This window comes from Trichosurus vulpecula, chromosome 5, assembly GCF_011100635.1.
Source record: "Trichosurus vulpecula isolate mTriVul1 chromosome 5, mTriVul1.pri, whole genome shotgun sequence".
Lineage (NCBI taxonomy): Eukaryota > Metazoa > Chordata > Mammalia > Diprotodontia > Phalangeridae > Trichosurus > Trichosurus vulpecula.
The window spans coordinates 204,322,128-204,341,742 of NC_050577.1; the positions used below are offsets into that span (position 1 = coordinate 204,322,128).

Here is a 19,615-nt window from a genome sequence, read left to right on the forward strand (position 1 = left end):
TTTTGCTAGGATTATTGAGCTTGTGGCTAGTGGCATAAATAATGCCATTTCTCCCTTCTTGTTTAGATGCCCCTTTCACATAGAAAGGCACATATCTTTTTAGGCTCAATAATGTCTTTGATGTCCAGGGTTATACATTTTAGTTCAACATTGGTTGAACTAAAAGATCTTTATGATTTCTTCTAGTCCTATAATACTCCATGCTTCCAATTCTGTAGAGTTCAGTGTGTGGTGCCTGGAGAGCAGTCTGCTTTTTCTAGGGAGCTATAGCAGTGGTATACCTTAAAACAAAAGGATGGACACTAAAATTTGGGATTCGTGTGTTATGTAGAATTTAGTCTCCCTATAGTCGCAATACAAGTTTTCAGAGCCTGTCTCATTCCATGAATGTTCCTGAAGGCTGAAATAGTGACCCTGACAAACGTTGATTCCCAAGTACTTTTGTTCTGGGGTCCCATATTTCTTGGGTGCTGAGAAACTTAGGTCGTCTTTTTTTCCCCCTTTCAATTTATTGTAAGCACACGTTCTTGCCATATCAGGATTCCAAGTGCCTTCTACAGGCAAGGAGTTTGACTCACTTTAGAAAGCATTTAAATTTTAATGGTTTTTTTCCCCTAATTCCTCAAGTTATCTCATGAGTTACTAGTTCCCTTTTCAGGATGGGATATTGCCTCAAATAGATAATCTGGTTCAACAAACATATATTAGGCACCTTCTGTGTGCAAAGTACTAGGGATGCAGGGAAAAGGCCAGCATCTGCCCTTAAGGAGCTTATGTTATACTAACTGGGACATAACCCAGTTGATAAAAGATGATTTGAGAAAGGAGAAAACATCTGGAACATCATGGAAGACATCCTGGAGGAAGTGACACTCAAGCTGAACCTTAAAAGTTACAGAGAGGTGGAGACGGTGAACTGCAGGGGAAGCGGGCGAGAGTAGGGAGAAGATAGGAGTCTGGGACAGTACAGAGGTGCAGGACATTACATGCCAAATTGAGGAACCCTAAGATAGTTTGTCTAGAAGGTATAGTGTGTAACAGGGAGGAATGTGAAATGAGGTAGAAAAGCAGTTTGGAGACAGATTGTTAAAGACCTTGAGGGCCAGGCTGAAGAATTTGTTACTCTAGAGGCAATAAGGGCGATAGGGGACCACCCAAGTTTCTGTGCGGGGCAGGGATGTAGTCACATCTGTCCTCTTTTTTACATACTCTGTAGTCCAGCCACGTTAGCTTTCTTACTGTTCCTCACATATGACATTTTGTTTTCTGGAAGGCAAGTTGCTCCTTCATAGCTATTTAGCCAGGCACTGTGCTAAACAGTTTATAGTTGTTATCTCATTTACCCCTCACAACAACCCTGTGAGATAGTGCTGTTATCTCCATTTTACCGTAGAGGAGACTGAGGCAGACAGAGATTAAGTGACTTGCCCAGGATCACACAGCTAGTAAGTGTCTGAGGCTGCATTCAGGCCTTCCTGACTCCATGTGCAGCACTCTATCCACTGTGCCACCTAGCTTCCCTTCACTCATGGAACGTACTCCCTCCTCATCTCTGCCTCTTAGAATTCCTAGTTTCTTCCAAGGTTCAGCTCAGATGCCTCCTATATGAAGCCTTATTTTATCTCCCAAGCTACTAGAGGTTCTTCCACAAAATTACCTTGTATTTACTTTGTATACAGTTTGAATTTACAAATGATTAAAATCAAAGGGCATAAATGTCATAACTCAAATGTCACAACTTATGTGTGCATGTTTTCCCATGATAGAATGTAATCTCCTTGGGCAAGGACTGTTTCCATTTGTATCTTAGTACCTAGTACAGTGCCTGAAACATAATAGGTGCATAATAAATCCTTATTAATTGATTACAAATCGGTTTAGCTGCTCTGTGGGGAATTAATTGAGAGGAAAGGCTTAGGGGTAAGGAGACCAATTAGGAGACTATATTAATCCAGGCAAGAGGTGATGAGGGCCTGTATTTAGGCGAATTATGTTGTGAGCGGAGAGAAACAAACAGTTGTGAGAGTTACTGTGCAGGTAGAATCTATGAGGTTTGGCCCCTGATGGAATTCGAAGGGAAAGAATTGAAGATGGGACGTAGGTTCTTTCAGCAGAAATAGGGAACTTAGAAGGAAAAGGATTTAAAGCAATAGAGGTCTTTTTTTGGGCATAGAGTTTGAGATACATGTGGGACATCTAGGTGGAGTTAACCAACAGGCAGCTGGAGATGCCAGTCTGGTGCTCAGGAGAGAGATAGGTAGGCACCTGTCAGTCAGATAGGAGGAAAACCAAGAAGGAACAATGTCACAGAGACCCAGAGGGAGGAAAAAGTGTCTAGGATAGAGTGAAATATTTATAAAGTTTAAATTTTCAGTGTCTGAATCTTTGGAGAGGTCAAGTAGGATGAGGACTGAGAAAAGGCAGTCGGATTAGGATTTAAATTATTGCTCACCTAGCAGGTCCAGTAGAGCTATGGGATCAGAAACCTGATTTTAAGGAGATGAGAAATGGGTGAGTTGTTGCAGTGAGATTAGATAACTCAATAGGTGCTTCATATCTAAAGGAAAGACATATGGGGTGAAAGCTTGAGGAGATAGAACAGTCAAGGGAAGGTCGTTTCAGGCATGTTTGTGGGCAGCAGGAAGGAGACTGGATAAAGGGAAATCCAAAGGAGGAGAAGTGCATAATGATCTCTGGGGCAAAATCCAGCCAGGCATAATCACCTTCCAGAATGCTGAGTTTACATGAACACTAGACAATGGAAGGAGTTTGAGATGAAGAGATTGAAGACAAAGGAGAGTGAGTGAAGATTAAATCTGTAATAGAAGGGCAGATGAAGATACAGTTCATAAGAAGATGGTGAGGTAGAGAATTTTCACCTCTGCAAATGGCAGCACTAGGATGTGATTGTAGATGGCAGCAGGGCATATTCTTGCAGTACTTCTGGGTAAGCAAATACCTGATTATCAGATGCCCTTGGCTGAGCTAAATTTGTTTAGAGGCTCATCCGAGATAGCAGGGCTGAGGCTCAGACACACCCTGCGCAGGAAGCAAGCACCCTATCCATCTAGTGTCTCTGGTACCCTGTGACTTCGCATCTTGGATGAATCTGCTCCGAATCTCTTCAGGTACTCTCAGACTTCTGGCTTCCCAAAGTGCAGGATTTATGGATGTCAAAGTATTCATTCTTCTGTTACCGTCTGTTGTAATTCCTATCTTTTACAAAAGAGGTAGCTTACCTGAACTTCTGTAGCAATGTAACTCCAAACCCTTTGAAGACTGACAGCTAATCAGATGAAGTATCACTCAGAAGGAGGGAGCACAGTGTGCTTTTATTTTCTGTTATAACACAGTTGCATTGCCTTAGAGTTTCACAAACCCTTTTGTCCCTTTCTAAAGGGACACTAATATTGTACTCTGTGTACTTTGGATCCTCCCCTTTACAGAGTTGATATTTCAGTGCCAACCCAATATGTTCTTCACCTTCTCCATGTTTGTGTTGATTTTTTCTCCCCATTTGACTCCTAGGAGTGTTTCTGGGCTTGGGCCTAAGTGGAATCATTCCTACACTGCACTATATCTTTTCGGAGGGGTTCCTGAAGGCTGCCACCATTGGACAGATAGGCTGGCTGCTGCTCATGGCCTGCTTGTACATCACTGGAGCTGCACTCTATGCTGCCCGGATCCCAGAGCGCTTCTTCCCTGGAAAGTGTGACATCTGGGTGAGTCTATGGAACCCGTTTATTTTGATGGTAGTAGATAAGAAGTGACTGGGTATATGCTTGCTTAACCATTTTGGGTTCTAGATGTTAAGGAGGAAGCATAATACAAAAGGATACTGGACTGGGAATCTAGAGCCCTCTATTATAAATGCCCATTCTTCCTCTAGTTAGCTGTCCCCTTGGCCAAGGCACTTAACCTCTATGGGCCTCCACTTCCTTAGCTATAAAATGGGGAGGAGAAGTCTGGATTAGAATACAATAAAGGTGTAGAGGTTTAAAGGTGTGAAGGACATAAAGAATGTTATAACTGAAGAAGGGCTCTCATTCTTAAGTGCTTGAAAATTCAAGTGTCAGTAATGAATATGAGACCTGACCACTTGAATAACATTTCTTGCTTACTTTATGATCTTGAATCTCCTTGAAGCTCAGTTTATCAAGCCATAAAATGAAGGTAATCCTACATTTTGAGCCCGAGATACTTGAACTGAGATTTCTTCTTAATTCATGATTTTGTAGTTTTTGTCATTGGTGCAAAGGCATTTGCATAGTACATATGTCTAAACTTGAAAGGAAGTTATGTTTTCCAATCTCCCACAGCATGCAGGAGTTTCTTTTTGTAGCATCCTTTAAAGTAGGTGGTCACTGTATAACCTCAACAGTGGTTTGACCATATAGGAATCACTGGCCATACAAAACCTCTGAATGCTATGATGGCTCTGTATGTATACCTTTTTTTTTTTAACTATTATTCATGAAGGAGTCACTTGCAAAGAAATCTTAGTACCATTGAGCCATTGTTATGATATGTGAATGTAAGAATGATCTGTGATTTCTTCAGAGTGAAGAAATCCCTTCACCCACAAAAACTACACAGCCTGTCTGTGCATTAATAGATAAATACGAGGGATTAGCCTGAGGCACATAGAGGTTGACTCACCCAGAGTCACACTAGTAAATATCAGAGGCAAGACTTGAACCCAGGTCTTGCTAACTCTAAGACTGGCATTTTGTCCATTATGCATTGTACGCTGTGTACATCTTGAGTCATTGTTTCCTTGACTTGTGCTAGAAGGAGGTTGTGCCAGATGATATGTGGCCATGGGTTCAACCTGACAGATACTCCAGTGTGAAGTGTATTAGTGATTCTGGGGCCCATAACTTGTAGACTTATACCTTGGCTGTGTCACATTGTGTGCGGAAGGAGCAGCAGGAGCTCTGGTTATATCCTCTATAATTCAGCTTATTGTAGAGCCAGAAGTCAGTGTTTTAAGTACCTTTAACTAAACTCTTAATCATGCATGGGGTTTTGTTTTGTTTTTTCCTCTTTTTGTCTTCAGTTTCACTCCCATCAGCTCTTTCACATCTTTGTGGTTGCTGGGGCTTTTGTGCACTTCCATGGTGTCTCAAACCTCCAGGAGTTCCGTTTCATGATTGGTGGGGGCTGCAGCGAGGAGGACGCACTGTAAAACCTGCCAGTGTCCCCGGACCATAACCCAGAACCAGGGCCAGCAACAGCTGTGGTCCATATTGACTGGCTATTGATGCAAAACACCAGAAAGAGCCCCGCAACTTTGAAACCCATCTGGGCATCGAGGCTTCCCAGGGGCTGGACGTGGTACATGATAGAGAAGAGAAAACAAAAATAAATCATACCTCAAAGGATGGAGTGCATCAATTTGGAGAAAAGGAGATACACACTCAAACTTAACTTATTCTTAGGAATCTACAGATTGAGGGCCATGGAGGACCCTTGGCAAACTGGCTTCTGTTCAATGCCATATTTATTTGTAGAAGATGGGGGCATCTTAGTTGGCTGTTCTTCTTTTTCCCTTCTCTGTTGCTTCTCTCTTCTCTTCTCTTCTCTTCTCTTCTCTTCTCTTCTCTTCTCTTCTCTTCTCTTCTCTTCTCTTCTCTTCTCTTCTCTTCTCTTCTCTTCTCTACTCTTCTCTTCTCTTCTCTCCTCTTCTCTCTCCCCTTTTCTCCCCTCCTCCCCTCTCTTTTTTAAAAAATCAACCACAATTTGGGGTAAACATTTATATCTTGCTAAGGGGAAGGGGTGTGATTTTAGATGCTCTTTTGGGAAAACAAAGAAATTAATGTAAATAAGATTTCTAACTTTCTGTTTAAAAAAGAATTTATATAAATGTTTAAAACAGGGGGTGGGGTAGGGGAATTTTTGTAAAGAATGAAACATGCAAGTACCACACACTGTTTCAATTTTGCACAAAGGAGGCTGTAGGTGCGACCCCTATTATAGTAATGCATTGGTGGTATCAAGGTGCCTCTCCAAAGGCTTGAATACCTTGGGCTATATTGGTACAGAGGCTATGGCAGGCCCAGCCCAGTGTCTAGTGACTACTCTTATCCCTGGGATTCTTGGGGCAGTGAACTAGAGGGTTACTGTATGTGTCTTTTTAGTGAGAGCAACATATAAATGGACAAGATAGTGTGGAAAGGTCCACAAGTACCCTTCTGCACAAAGTCTGGGTGCTTTTGTGGGATCTTGCTTTCTTGTCTTAGCAGGTGCTGTTAGTGACATTCCTAAGAACTAGAATCACCTCTTTGAGAAAAAGTGTTTAGGTCTGTACTCAGGCAATCCATGCAGGGGATACACGCTGTAGGAGATGATGGGGAAGAAAAGCTTTCAATTTAGCACTGGGGCAATGTGAGTACTTTGCTGGCAGCTTATCTGATTTTTGTGGTATTGTTTATCTTTGGATGGTGAGCTGCATCAGTTTCCTATATCCTTTCTCTGGGAGCTCTGTGACACTTAAAAACCTCTGTGTTGAAATCACCGCTCTAATTCTACCTTTCTTCCCACTGAGAGAGTGAATACTTCTCCCTGGTGTCTTGGTTGATAGAATAAAGACAGCCATCAAAACCAGGATTCATTTTGTCCTGGTGCCTCTTAAATTCATTTACATAGATTGTGAATACCCTTCAATTTGTAAAGATGGTTTTTTAATCTTTGGCATACTCACTTCCTGAGCCCTTTTCTTGAAGAGGAAAATCAGCCATACCATCTTAAATCCAAATTTAATACCCACTTTCCCTTTTTGGGGAACAACCTGGTCCCCTTTCTGCAACACTTGTTAAACGTCTGTCTTTCGGGGATTATAAGAGGAAGCTTGCTAGGGAGATTGTATAGGATCCTTGGGATAATGTCCTAAAAAAGCAATTTGAAATAGAAAAAAAAAATTATTTATGACTCCTGTTCTGGCAGAGAGAGTGGGTGAAGTTCTAAGAAACTGCAGCTTCAGTTTTAAGTAAATTCTGAAGTGGCTTGTTTAACAGGTAGAAACCTTAAATTACTTGTAAACTTGGGATCATGGGTATTGGAACCAAATGATGAGGCAGCAAGCATAACAGCTAGCTACTGTATTAATGTTCAATGAAACAAGAAAGACTCATTTGGTAGAAAGTTTTTTTTTTCTGTGTACTTTTGCTCTCTTCTCCCCTTCTGACTCCTGGATCTCTGAAGATGCCTTATGTAAAGTGAGCAGAAACTAGAGGCCAAGGAGAATGGATCCGTGGTAGAACCTGGGAGAAGATTAAAAGTATTTGGTTCTGATTGAAGTCATTGCCCTGGGCACCACCAGGACTGAGCACAGAAAGCTCAGGTGAATGGCATACATCCTGAGGGGATGAAGAGCAGTATTAATCCCTCTGAGGAAGTGGGGTCCATCAGGACAAGAGCCACCTGAGAGGAAGCTTATTCAGTTCCACAGAAGCAACAGTTAGTAACAGAAGCCCAATTAATTTTTCTGTAATGCACTTTGGGTTACAGTATAATAGGTCCCTGTATCACATAATCACTGGTGCCAGTCACCCTGTGCACCTTAAAGGAGGGAGGTGAGCCTGGTCTGATAGAGCACAAACCCCTGGGGAAAAAAATTAAAACTCTACCTATCCTCAATCCAGTGGAAGCTCTCCCTCTTTAGGGTGTGTATGTATGTGTTCTGTGTGCGCGCACATGCGTGCGTGTGTGTGTGTGTGTGTGTGTGTTTGTATATTACCAAGAGCCTCCCTGTGCATTTTGTTCTACTGTGCTAGCTGAGAACTCTCACCAGGTTGGCACCTGAATGCCTTACTCTCAGCGATCAGAGGCTTCCTTGCTCTGTGTGAATTTTTATTTAATTTTCTTTTGGTCATAGGTTAGGACCTCTATGGTGTCTTTCTTTTCCCCATTTAATAGTGGCCTTGTTCAGTATGTCCTTCCCCCCCTTGCCCCCCAAATTACTGAAGCCACAAAGCACATTCTTGGGGATCATGGAGGGTTGGGGTTCCAGAACGGCATCTGTGATATTTCCATTCACCATGGGATCTCTCAACTTGCTGTATTCTTAATTTCTGCTAATAAAAGAATAAAATGAAAATTGAGTCAATCATGCGTATTTTACACCTTTCTCTTCACTTTCTTTATTCATTACAGAATTCAGATTTTCACAGATCATCCTCTGTCTTGAATGCTGTCTTTATTCTGAAAGCATTGGAACATTGGAATGCATGTGTGCTACTTACTCTGCTTATCTCTTTGTTAACTGGAAATGTTAAAAGAAGGAAAGCAAGGCTTTCCTTAGGGAGTGTAGAGTCTGATTCTGCAAGGGAAGGGCAGGAAATAGCATGTATATAGCATTTACTCTGTGCTAGTCACTGTGTGAAGGACTTGTACAAATATTATCTCATTTGGCCCTATGAGGTCAGTGCTTTTATTATTCCCATTTTATAGTTGAGGAAACTGACGCAAACAGATTTAAGTGACTTGCCCAGGATCACCTAGCCAAGTGTCTGAGGCTGGATTTGAACCCAGGTCTTCCTGACTCCAGGCCCAGCACTCTATCTACTGCACAACAAGTTGTCTCTAAACATTCAACAAACATTTTTTAAGTGCCTACTATTTTCAAGCCACCATATTAGACTCAAAGACCAAAAAGAAACAAACCCTGCTTTCAAGAAGCTTACATTCTACTGGGCAACTTAACATACGCAGATAAAGACAAAGAACAAAACCAAGTACTCAGGAAAATTTGAGGGAATACAGAGTACAAACAACTGGAAGGATCAGGTGAGGCTTCATGGAAAAAGTGAAATCTGAGCAAGACCTTGAAGGAAGATGAAGGACACTGCAAAGTTGAGATGATGCGGCAAGGTTTGTGTTGTAGATGTGTGCAAATGGGAGAAGAGAGGTCAAGTTGAGGAACAAAACATCTAGTTTGGTGATGTATAAAGGGTGGTAATGTGAAATAAGACTGGAAGGGTAGGTTGCAGACTATGGAGTATGTGAACAAGAAGCACCCAACAATGAGATTGTATAGAATGGTTTAAATCCTACCTGTGTTGGCAGCCAAAAATGGGCTCCTTAGCACTTAGTCAACAAGTGGCCTTGACTAGTTTGGCTTTTTCCCCTGAACTGAATGCTGTCTGTATGTTGGACTGGAGTAAGCTTGTCGGCCCCTTCACCTTGCTTCCCTTGCTTAAGCTGATGGAAAGAACCTGTGCTTTCCCGGTCAACCCCTTCACCTTGCTTAAGCAGATTGAAAGAACCTGTGCTTTCCCTGGCGTACCTTACACTCCCGCAGAAGCTGGATGGTTAAAAGCAGCTCCCGTTGGAGCCAGAGGCTACAGCCACAGCCACAGCTGAAGCAGGAGCTGCCAGTAGCAGAGCTGACCTACGGGAGGAAGCTGAACAAAGACTTCAGGCCAGTGGGTAATCTTTTTACCATAGAGGGGGAAGCATGATTTTGCTTTACGCAATCATGCTTCTCTGTAGCCTCCTGGTTACTCTTTCAAGGCGTACTTATTGGGCCTGGAAGCTTTTGATCAATATATCAAAATGGGGTTGCTGGTTCATGGGTTGGTTACTGTGGAGCCTAAATATATGTTTTGATTCTTCTGCCTTCTACTTTGAGAGTTTCTTATATCCGGCGGTTCCGAACCTTTCAGACATGTTTATGATCCTCTTTGAGATTATAAACTCTGCCCTCCTAATACACTACCCTAGAGGAGATAGTACCCTTAGCTGTGTTCAACTTGGAACGGGAACCAACTGGAGGGGGAGGTGTTGAAGAGGAGTAGGTAATTTAAGGGTTTTATAATTGATTAACTGTCCACCAAGGTAGACCGGGTAATTGTTTTATCTCTCTAAGTCAGCTGTTCAAGTTTGTCTGGTGAAAAAGTTAAATTTTTATTTTTTAAATACATCTTTTGCTTATGTAGTTCCCCTTTCCTGAAGAGGCAAAAATTCTCCTATACTTAGGTGAAAATTTTTAAAAATGGGGGTGGGGGGGAGGGAAGAAGACTTGGTATCTTAATGTTATTCTCCGTAGATTGTTTGGAAGTATTTTATTGAGATCTTTTGTTTTTACATCACCTAAAATCTCCTGTGTCTTTCACTCTCCCCTCTTGGAGAGTCATCCCTTGTAAGAGGAGGAAGAAGAGAAAATGCAACAAAGCCAAATCAATATTATATCAAAAAAATTCTGACATTTGCAATGCTCCACACTCTTGGATCTTCAAGTTCTTCAGAGGAGTGGTGTAGTCAGCAAGTATTGTGTGCCAGGCACTGTACTAAGTTCTGAGGATATGAAAAAAGGCAAAAACTTGGTCCCTGTTCTTGAGCTCACATTCTAATAAGAGACTAAATGCAAAACGTTGGTACACAGAAACCTTATGTAGGTGACTTGGAGGAAAGACATTCTGTAGACAGTGGCATTTAAGCCAAGTCTTGAAGGAAGCCAAGAGTCTGAGAGAAGGGGGTATATTCCAGTCATGGGCGTCGGCCAGTGAGATGTGTGGATTTGAAAGGATAGTATGTAAAAAACAGGTAAGAAGCCAAAGGGGTTTTTAAATATTTGATTCTGGAAGTAATAAGGAGTTCCTAGAGTTTGAATAAAGGCAAGATCACACACTCAGATCAGTGTTTTGGCAGTTCAGTAGAAGATGGAGCGGGGACTCAATGAGATCAGTGAGAAGGCCATTTCAGTTGTGAGTAGAGAGAAGATGTATATGAGATGTGAAGGTAAAAGTGACAGTGCGTGGCCGCAGATTAGATACGTGTAGTGACTGCAAGTGAGTCACAGATGGCATCAAGGTTGTGAGCGTGGGTGGCTGAGAAGATGGCGGTATCTTCCACAGCTATAAGGTACTTTGGAAGAGGTGGGGAGAGAGGAAGATAAAGAGTAGATAGCTGAGCCTTGCCTGCATAGAGATGACAATTGAATCCAAGCTGATAGGATTGCCACCAAGATAAAATGGAGAAGATGACCAGGGACAGAGCCTTTGGGGACACCTGGGTAAAGTGAGCTGATGTGGACAAAGAACCGGTTAAGGAGACTAAAGAGTGGTTAGGCAGGAGGAGGAGAAGAGAGAAGTGCTGCAAAAACGTAGAGAGGAGAGTATCCAGAACACTGTGATTGGTAGTGTCAATGGTTATAGAGAAGTAAAGAAAAATAAAGGTTTAAGACAGGCCATTAGATTTGGCACTTAGAGATCATTGGCAACTTTTGAGTTACCGAGAAGTTGAATAATATCGGAAGCCAGATTGTAGACGGTTAACAAGAATGAAAGGAAAAGCACAAATACCTAGTGTAGACAGCTTTCTCAGGTAGTTTAGCCAAGAGGGGAAGAACTATAGTATAATAGGGAATAGTAGAACTGAATTTTTTAAGGAGAGAAACTTGTGCATTTGTAGGCAGCAGGGAAAGGAGCCAGTAGATAGTGGGGGCAATTTGCTGGAGAAGATAGAAGGGGGTAGGATCAAGAGTGCATGTTGCTTTAATAAGGGTAGCCTCTTCATTTGGGACCGAAGTAAGGAAGTAAATGACCCCATTTAATATGAGGCAAGGTCTTCAGCTGAGAGGATTAAGGAAGAATGTCGCTGGAGAGGTGTGAGAAGAAAGAAAAGGTTTGAAATAGAATCTCCCCTATTAGGGAGGTATAATTGGCTTGAAGGCCGAGTTGAGATGTCACAAATTTGTGGGAGACCCAGTTAGAACAATTTTGAGACTTCTCCAATTCCTTTCAACACATTAATAGGAGTGAAAGCAGCAGATAATGGGAATAATCCAAGCCTGGGGTTTGACAAGGCATTATGATAGGAAAGACAGAGGGACTGAAGTGTGTTAAGTGCTATAGAGTTGAACAGATAAAACAAGGGGTTGACAGGTGATGGAGGGGTGAGGAATAGAGATCATGGAGAGCATGAAGAACAGGGATAAGGGTTGTAAAGCAGAGGGAAATTTGGAATAGTAAAATATCAGATGTAAAAAATTTATGAAATATGGGAGTGGAACACTTGGGTGATAGCAAGATCAAGGGTGTGACCATTTCTGTCTTAATTAAGGTAGGGTGGAGGAGTAGCTCATGGGAACTGAATAGATTGATGAACTGAGAAATTACAGTATTTGAAGTACTATGTTGAAATCTAGTATGAGGCAGGAGCTGGATTGTAGAGAAAGATGCTTTTTCTTTGGTGCCAGCTTTAATATTTTTAATTTTGCCACATTAGTTTTTGATAATTTTATGGTTTTTGTTATTTTTTACACCATTATAGTCATGTATAGTCTCCATAATTTCTTTTTGCAGGTATAGACATAGTTGTGTTTGTGTCTCAGTCATTATACTTCTACTAGGGACTCAATCCAGTTTAGAAAGCCATAGTCTGTCTAAAGGAATAGTTCAAAAACTCCAAAGGGTCCTCTTTCTAGTCAGTCATAGGAAAAGATACTTGCTTTCCACCTATTAGGATATTAATTTGGTGACTGTACAAATCATAGAAAGTATGGATGGATTTTGACTCCATGAAACCTAATAAAATGTGTGTATATGTGTGTACTAGTGGTTTCTAGGCAGTACTGCCTTTAAATCATTGCAGAAAAAAGACTGTCCTTTTCTTTAAAATCTTGCTTAATTCAGCTTTCTGTCTCTCAGTAGACAGTAGCTCACTATCATTTGTACCATATGTGAAGCCTTTAAGATTCCCATCCCCCAAGTCTCATTTGTAATTGGGAGAACAGATTCAGTAAACAACACACACGTACCCAGCTCCCCTGACATTATTAATAGCTGACAATCTACAAATTGCTTCATACTAACATACCAACATTACTTAACCCCCAACTGTGAAAGATTTGTGATACATGCATGGTTAGTTTTTGTCACCAGCCTCTAGGTGACATTCAGATGACTGAATTCCTGCTTTACGGGTACATCCCCCAAAGCTAAGGTTGATGTAAAAGTGAAGGGAACCTGAAACTGCTGGTGCTTCTGCCTGAGCCAGACTGCCAGCAGGTGTCAACTTAGTGGCACTTTATAGGCCCCTGAAGGCAAAAGGGAGAGACAGCATTCTCAGATTCCAGAATTCTAGTGGCATTCTCTTTTGGTTGTCCTGATGGAACTGTACAAAGTCAGAGCTGGGGCCTAGGGGAAAATGAGTAGGAGAGTAGCGAGTGCTTCCAGACCTTTTCCAGTTTCTAAATTTGCCTTTGACACCTTGGGTGGGTGGAAAGATAAGATTTTGAAATGAAAACAGATTCTCCAGATGAAAGGAGAGAAGAGTGGCAATGGCTAGCAGGAACTCTGTGGGAGGCAGACTTTGAATTAAGTTTTGATCTGGTAGGGTCTAAACTGGAATGAGGATGCTTTGTGCCAGGAAGAATTACAGGAAGAATTTTAAAATAATCTTTCAATGACACACCCAGCTAGGTCTTTGTAATGACTTGGTTAGAAAATAGTAAGCTAATGATAAAGTAGGCCTCTTTCTTCCTGGAGGCAGGATACTTTTTACCTGGTATTTTTTAACATTTTAAAAATAAATTTCTCTTGATGTCTTGATTTTACATTTCCTAAGTTTCTCCAAGTAACCCCTCTCCTCCCTCCCAGAGAACTATTCTATATAACAATATACTTAAAAGAAAAAGGGAGAAGGGGGAAAAATCTTTGCTTGGTATAGATAGCCTGCTTTTTTTCTACTTCCCCACTGGCAAGTTTGAATTAGTCTTGGGGGAGAAATTGGGTTTTTGTTCAGTGACTTTTTGGGATGATATGTAACTGCAACTTGGAGTCTTAAAGAGTGTGCATCAGACGTGGTGCTTGAACTCAGGTGTGGTTCCAAGGTCGGCTTTCTATCCATTATGCTATGTGGATGTGTGTGTACACACATACATACATACATACATATGTGTGTATGTATTATATGTATATATTATGTATGTATTGTTCCCCATCTGTAAAATAAGCTGGAGAAGTTGATGACAAACTACTCCAATATCTCTGCCAAGAAAACCCCAAACAGGATCACGGGAGGGTCCAACAGGACTGAAAAGGGCTTAACAATGACAATGCATATGTGTATTACATGTGCATATCCATGTGCACACACACACAATTATAGACACACATTTGATATGCTGGACTTCCACAGCTTGTTATTGATTGCCCAGCTGATGACCTAATCTCAGGAACTAGTCTCGATTGTTCTACTGACCATTGCTTCTGCTCTTGGACAATATGCACCCTCACTTGAACCAGCTGACTTACTGAGTGTGTAACCTATTGTGGTCACACCTCTGAGTTGTTTTCTCCCTGTAAGCCAACACTACAGTTTCCTTTCTCAGGAGGCAGAATTAGGACCCCTCTGGAGAGATGGTGTAGCCTGAGTTACGTGAGGCTGGTGGGGAGTGGGGCTGCAACCATAGACTTGACTAGGTCTAGAACTTGAGGAACCTCACTTCTAGGGCAGGGATGAATTGGCATATTAGCGGGAGACAATGTCGTAGAGTAGGAGTAGGACTATGGAATTGTATACCAATGTACGATAAACCCAGCCGCTTTGAGGATTAGTTCCCTCATTTGCCTTTCCAGCGGTAAGTGCCATGCCCATCTTTGGGTTGGGCCTAGTTCTGAACCATTGAGTTATACGAACTAGGAGTCTGCCCCCAAGAATCCATCTGGGCTCTTACACAGCTTTGGTGTTGGGGTTCATGGGCTATTCCACAGCAACAACAGCCAGCATTTATGTAGCGCTTCATTTGCAAAGTGCTTTGCATGTTTTACTCATTTGATCCAACAACCCTGGGGAGTGTATGCTGTTCTTATTCCCATTTTACAGATGAGGAAACTGAGGCAGACAGGTTAGCTGACTTGTCCAGAGTCTTGCAACTAGTCTGAAGTAGTGAGGAAGGATTCAAACTCAGTTCTTATCAACCTTATTCACTGCACTACCTGGGTAGAATTTATGGAAATTGTTATGTTAGTAGATTCAATCGAAAAGGTGTCTTTATTCAAGATGATTTTCTAAAATCCTATAATTTATATAGTATCATTTATGTAGTACAAAATGCTTTCCCCATACCAATTCTGTGGGAGAGATGGTGCAAATATCTCCAGCATGAAAAAACTGAGGCCCAGATTGTAATGTGTCAGTGTAAACGTAAGTTAGTTTAAGCCTGGATTTGAACTCAGGTCTTCCAACTTGGAGTTCAGGACTCTTTTTTTTTTTATTAGTCCTAATAAAACCAGTCAGAACCCAGAACTCATCTACTCCACTGTCCATCTTCCTTCACACCAGACATTAGGCCAGGACCGAAGACCCCTTTACTTCCCTCCCTCCTCCTTTGCTGATAAACAAATCAGCATCACTGTTAGCTTTTTAAAAGGGTTTTACAATCAACTGCCTTTTCTTCTCTCATTGTGAATTGCTGGCTGCCTAAACTGATGGTCCTGTCTCAAGCTATCCTCCGCTGGCATTGTGCCCATGGCAGCCCTATCCTTTCTGTGTCCCTACCCGACTCTGCTCTGTCTTGTGCCCCATGCTCTGTTGTTAATGCATGCCTACCTCTTGGAAATTACTTTATGTATATTTTGTATTTGATTGGCTTGTGCACGGTCGTTCTTCCGGCCTAACCACCTTTACCCGATAATTTGTTTCTCAAAGGTAGGGACTGTTTTATTACTGTCTTTGTACCCCCAGAACCTAGTATATAGTGAGTGCTTGATACACGTTTGTTGAATTGAAATTGTGTCTAGAAGTTCAACAACTATTATACTCTGTTATTTATAGTGGTGTAGCCATTGCCCAGAGGAATTCATGCTTTTGCCCTTCTTGGGTCTTCCTCACTCCTCTTTCATTATCTACACAAGTATATGCCTTCCCACATTCATGTCTGTCAACATGAGGAGGCCCATGGGGAATGAGGTGTAACCCACTATGATCTTTACTTCCCTTGAAGTTTCTGTGGCATTTCTGTCTTTTTTGTAGTATTTTTTCTGTGCCTTTCTGTATTCCCTTCCCAAGACCTGTAAACCTGTGATTTTCCTCTCTGAACTACTGTGAAAGTAGTCAGTTCTTCCCTTGACCAGGCCAGGAATCTGGCACCTCTGGGAATTAATGGAATTGAAATCTTCGGTCTGATCAGGATCTGTTCATGCACAGCTAAGGAAGGGGTGGTTGGGAGCTACCAGAGTATCACTGAACCTTGAGGCAGGTGATACTAGCTCACTGGAGAGTTTCTTTGGGAAGAGGCTTCTAGGATTTCAGGGATCCAGAGCATGGTTCTATTCTTCCCAGCCAAACAATCTGCAGAAAGTAATTCTCCATGACTGAAAAAAGGGAGACTGCAACATCCCACGTGGGAAGGTCTGGATCTCAAATCAGTCATAGTTTTCTGGAACATCTGCTCAGGGAAGAGCCAGCATTGCCTACCCCCTTGTAGTTAAAATTGAGGTTGTGTCAGAGCCCGTGCTGGGAACACTGTTCTTCTCTAGGTGATTCTATAAGTTGCAGATAGCATACCACAATCTTCTGAAGAATCAAAATTACAAATGCCTTAAAAGGCAGTGGAAAAATATACATTGAGTATAAAGTGTCTGTAGGAAATGTCCAATGATACTTGAACTGAGAAGTGGAAAGATCGAGGAAATGTACAAAATAGGAAGGAGCAGGGCAGTCATAATAAGAGGGAGGGTTAACAGACAGACTGAATGCTGCGTTATTATTTAGAAAAACTTGAAAGAAGCAGAGAAAGACATCCAAAGAGTTGGGTTGATCATCTGTGGAGGAGGATTTATCAAAAGACGTGGACGAGACTGGCATAGGATAAGAATTGGAAAGAATGTATCATATGCACCAATGCTGAGTGCCCACATTAATGAAATCATACTCCACTAAAGTAACATTTATACTAATTGTATTCTATGGAAAATTTCTAAAATCAATTTTTGATTGTTTTAAGTCATAACCGTGTTGTGTTTTTATTAATAAAGCTATGGTTGAAGCTTTTCTAAATGATTTTAAAATAAATTTTTATTAGTACCTTAAAAAAAAAAGTTGAAGTTGTGAGCTGTCACTGAAGCAGCTCCCAGGCTCCCAGGGAGAGCAGGAGCAGGGCTACTGAGGCTGAGTTCTCTGCAGTGCCTCCACAGTCCTGGGCATTTTCCTATAAAAAGAAGGGGGGAGATGGTCAGTGATACTCTAACTAGAGGTCCTCCTATAATGGAAAATTGTGTCACCTGTATTTCAACAGAAGGCTTTGAACCTTCATTGTAATACAAAGGATCATTAGGATTTAGAGCTAGAAGGGACCTTTGACCTAAGAAAGTTTATGACAATAAATATCCATGTGCCATGGAAAGTAGAACTTCCTACTTTATACATATGTACTTTTTAAAAAATATGGTGCTAACCTTTCTTCCCCCTGTCTCTGTGTCCCAGGCACTTGCCTGCCTTTCCCATCCCCAGTCCCAAAGCTACTCATTTCTATTTGGATTATCAGTAGTTTTGAGTTATTGATACTCCCAGTCCTTCTAAGAGCTGCACAAATAAACAGAATTGAGTGTAGCAGGGACCAGGGAAACCTGGAAGCAGCTGATTTCTTGCTAACTTCAGAATCAGGTCCAGGGAGACTTGGTGTATCATATACCAGCATACCTTCTGGTCCTTCTTTTTCATACATCTATATGGGAACACAAGTATTCTAATATGCACAAACATCCATGTATATATACACATTTATATTCTTCACAAGTTCTTACACATATATGAATGCATGTGTATGACTACATATCCAACATCACATCCTTACCTGAGAATTGTCTCAGCAAACAGGGAATTTGGTGGAGAAGAATTATAAGGTCCTACCACCTGTCTCCTAGCTTCTGTGGCCCCTACCCCAGGCCTTCTACAGCACTGTGCCCTCTTTGCATCACTGTCTCCTAATTGGGCTCCCATTCTTCCTCTTGCTCCTGCTTTTTGTTAGGACACAACATCGTCATCCTCCTTGAGAGAGGACCTTGAACAATCTTAATTGCCTATCATTCTCAGTTCTCTCCAGCTGCTAATGCTCTTCCTGGACTAACTCCTTGATAGTTAGCATACTCCTATCTTCCTTCTTTTACTTTTCCCAGTGATTCTGGACTTCTGACTGCTAATATTAAAATGCTAGTCCCTATCTCCAAGCACCTGCTCCCTTACTTCCATCTCCCTCAATCCTGCCTGACCAATGTGCCACTCCTGATGTCCCCCATCTTTCCCCTGTGCTCTCTGGAATTCCTTTCCTCATAAACTTCTTCCTTCCTTCCAATTCCTAGGATTCTTCAGAGGACATTTTCCCATGGTGCCTTTTCCAGTTCTGGGTATACTTTCCATATTCTCTGATTCAGTGATCAAAGTGGGAGACTTGGAATACTCCTTGCCCGCCATTCCCATTTACAGATTCTGCCCCCATGACTATCACTCAATAACCTCTCTTTTGAGGTTCATGCTATACAAATCACCCAAACCAGAGCCTGGTAGCTATTGTCTGCCAGCCCCCAAAACATTCGCCTTCCTTCTTCATTTAAGATTGTTCAGTATTTCTCCCTGCCACAATTCCTGCCCTCATACTAAGGAATTTCAACATACATTTTGATGCTCCTTCCCTAAACTTCCCAGTTCCTCAATGCGATTAGTTGCCATAAGCCTCCAATACATACAGAGATGGTTATACCCTAGATCTTGTTACAGCCCTCAAGTGTTCCTCTTTATGTTCATGAGGTCCAAAATTTGTTTATTATTATTATCTTGAAAATTATTCAAGATAATTTTCTAAAACCCTATCATTTATATCGTAATTTTTATTGGTAACTTTCTCCTATGCCATATGCTATTTTTAACCATATTTTCCATCTTCACTGTGACTTCCATTTCTTCTACCCCTCATTTCTTATTCAGGCACTGCATTGGCTGTACTCTCCTCACTACAATTCTCAGTCCCTTAATACAATATTACACTATCTTCTGGTCTGGAATCCTTCCACCCCCACCTTTTTATCGCCAATCATGCCTTACCAAACCCCACCACTGGATTATTTCCTATCATGTGCTACTAAACAAAACTGGAGAATGTCATTAAATGGTGCTAATTGAGTATTCTACTGACTTACAATATCTAATTTCAATGCCTCAAAGCATTTCTGTAGCTCTCTAATTGATTCTCTTCCCACTCATCACAGTGGCTCTTCCAAATTTTTTTGTATCTAGTCAAGTCTCCTAGGACTCCCTCCCCTGATCCCCTTGCTTCAGATTTTACTCAGAATTCAGTGACACAATTGAGGCTATTAGTTGGTACCTCTCTCTTCTCATTTCACATCACTCAGACAACTTCCCCTGCCATCGCTTCCTTTACTCCTGTCTTCAACGAAGAGATCTCCTTTCTTGCCAAGGCAAATCTCTTGACGTGTCTCCTTGATCCCATCTCTTCCTGTCTTCTTCAGCAGATTGCCTTTACTCTCTGATTTTCAGTCTCTATCTCCTGACTCTTTCCTTCTACCTACACCATGTCTCTTCCATCCTTAAAAAATCCTCTCAATCCTGTCATGCCTGCTAGTGATCATTCTCTATCTGTCCTTCCTTCTCAGTT

The 19,615-nt window shown here is 41.6% G+C and overlaps 2 protein-coding genes across 4 annotated transcripts in view; one reads left to right on the plus strand and one right to left on the minus strand.

Annotated features, from left to right (window-relative positions):
* The window catches only part of ADIPOR2 (adiponectin receptor 2), an 84,338-nt gene extending 76,231 nt beyond the window's left edge, over positions 1-8,107 (plus strand). For all 3 annotated transcript variants that reach the window (XM_036758676.1, XM_036758675.1, XM_036758674.1), the window contains exons 7-8: positions 3,529-3,722; positions 5,060-8,107. In XM_036758676.1, the coding sequence (XP_036614571.1) occupies positions 3,529-3,722; positions 5,060-5,188 (323 nt within the window). In that variant the 3' untranslated portion in view covers positions 5,189-8,107. The remainder of the gene's footprint in view (positions 1-3,528; positions 3,723-5,059) is intronic.
* Positions 8,108-17,062: 8,955 nt separating this feature from the next.
* CACNA2D4 (calcium voltage-gated channel auxiliary subunit alpha2delta 4) overlaps positions 17,063-19,615 on the minus strand; it is a 159,910-nt gene continuing 157,357 nt past the window's right edge. Inside the window, exon 39 of the mRNA XM_036760693.1 lies at positions 17,063-17,155. Coding sequence (XP_036616588.1) covers positions 17,063-17,155 — 93 coding nt within the window. The remainder of the gene's footprint in view (positions 17,156-19,615) is intronic.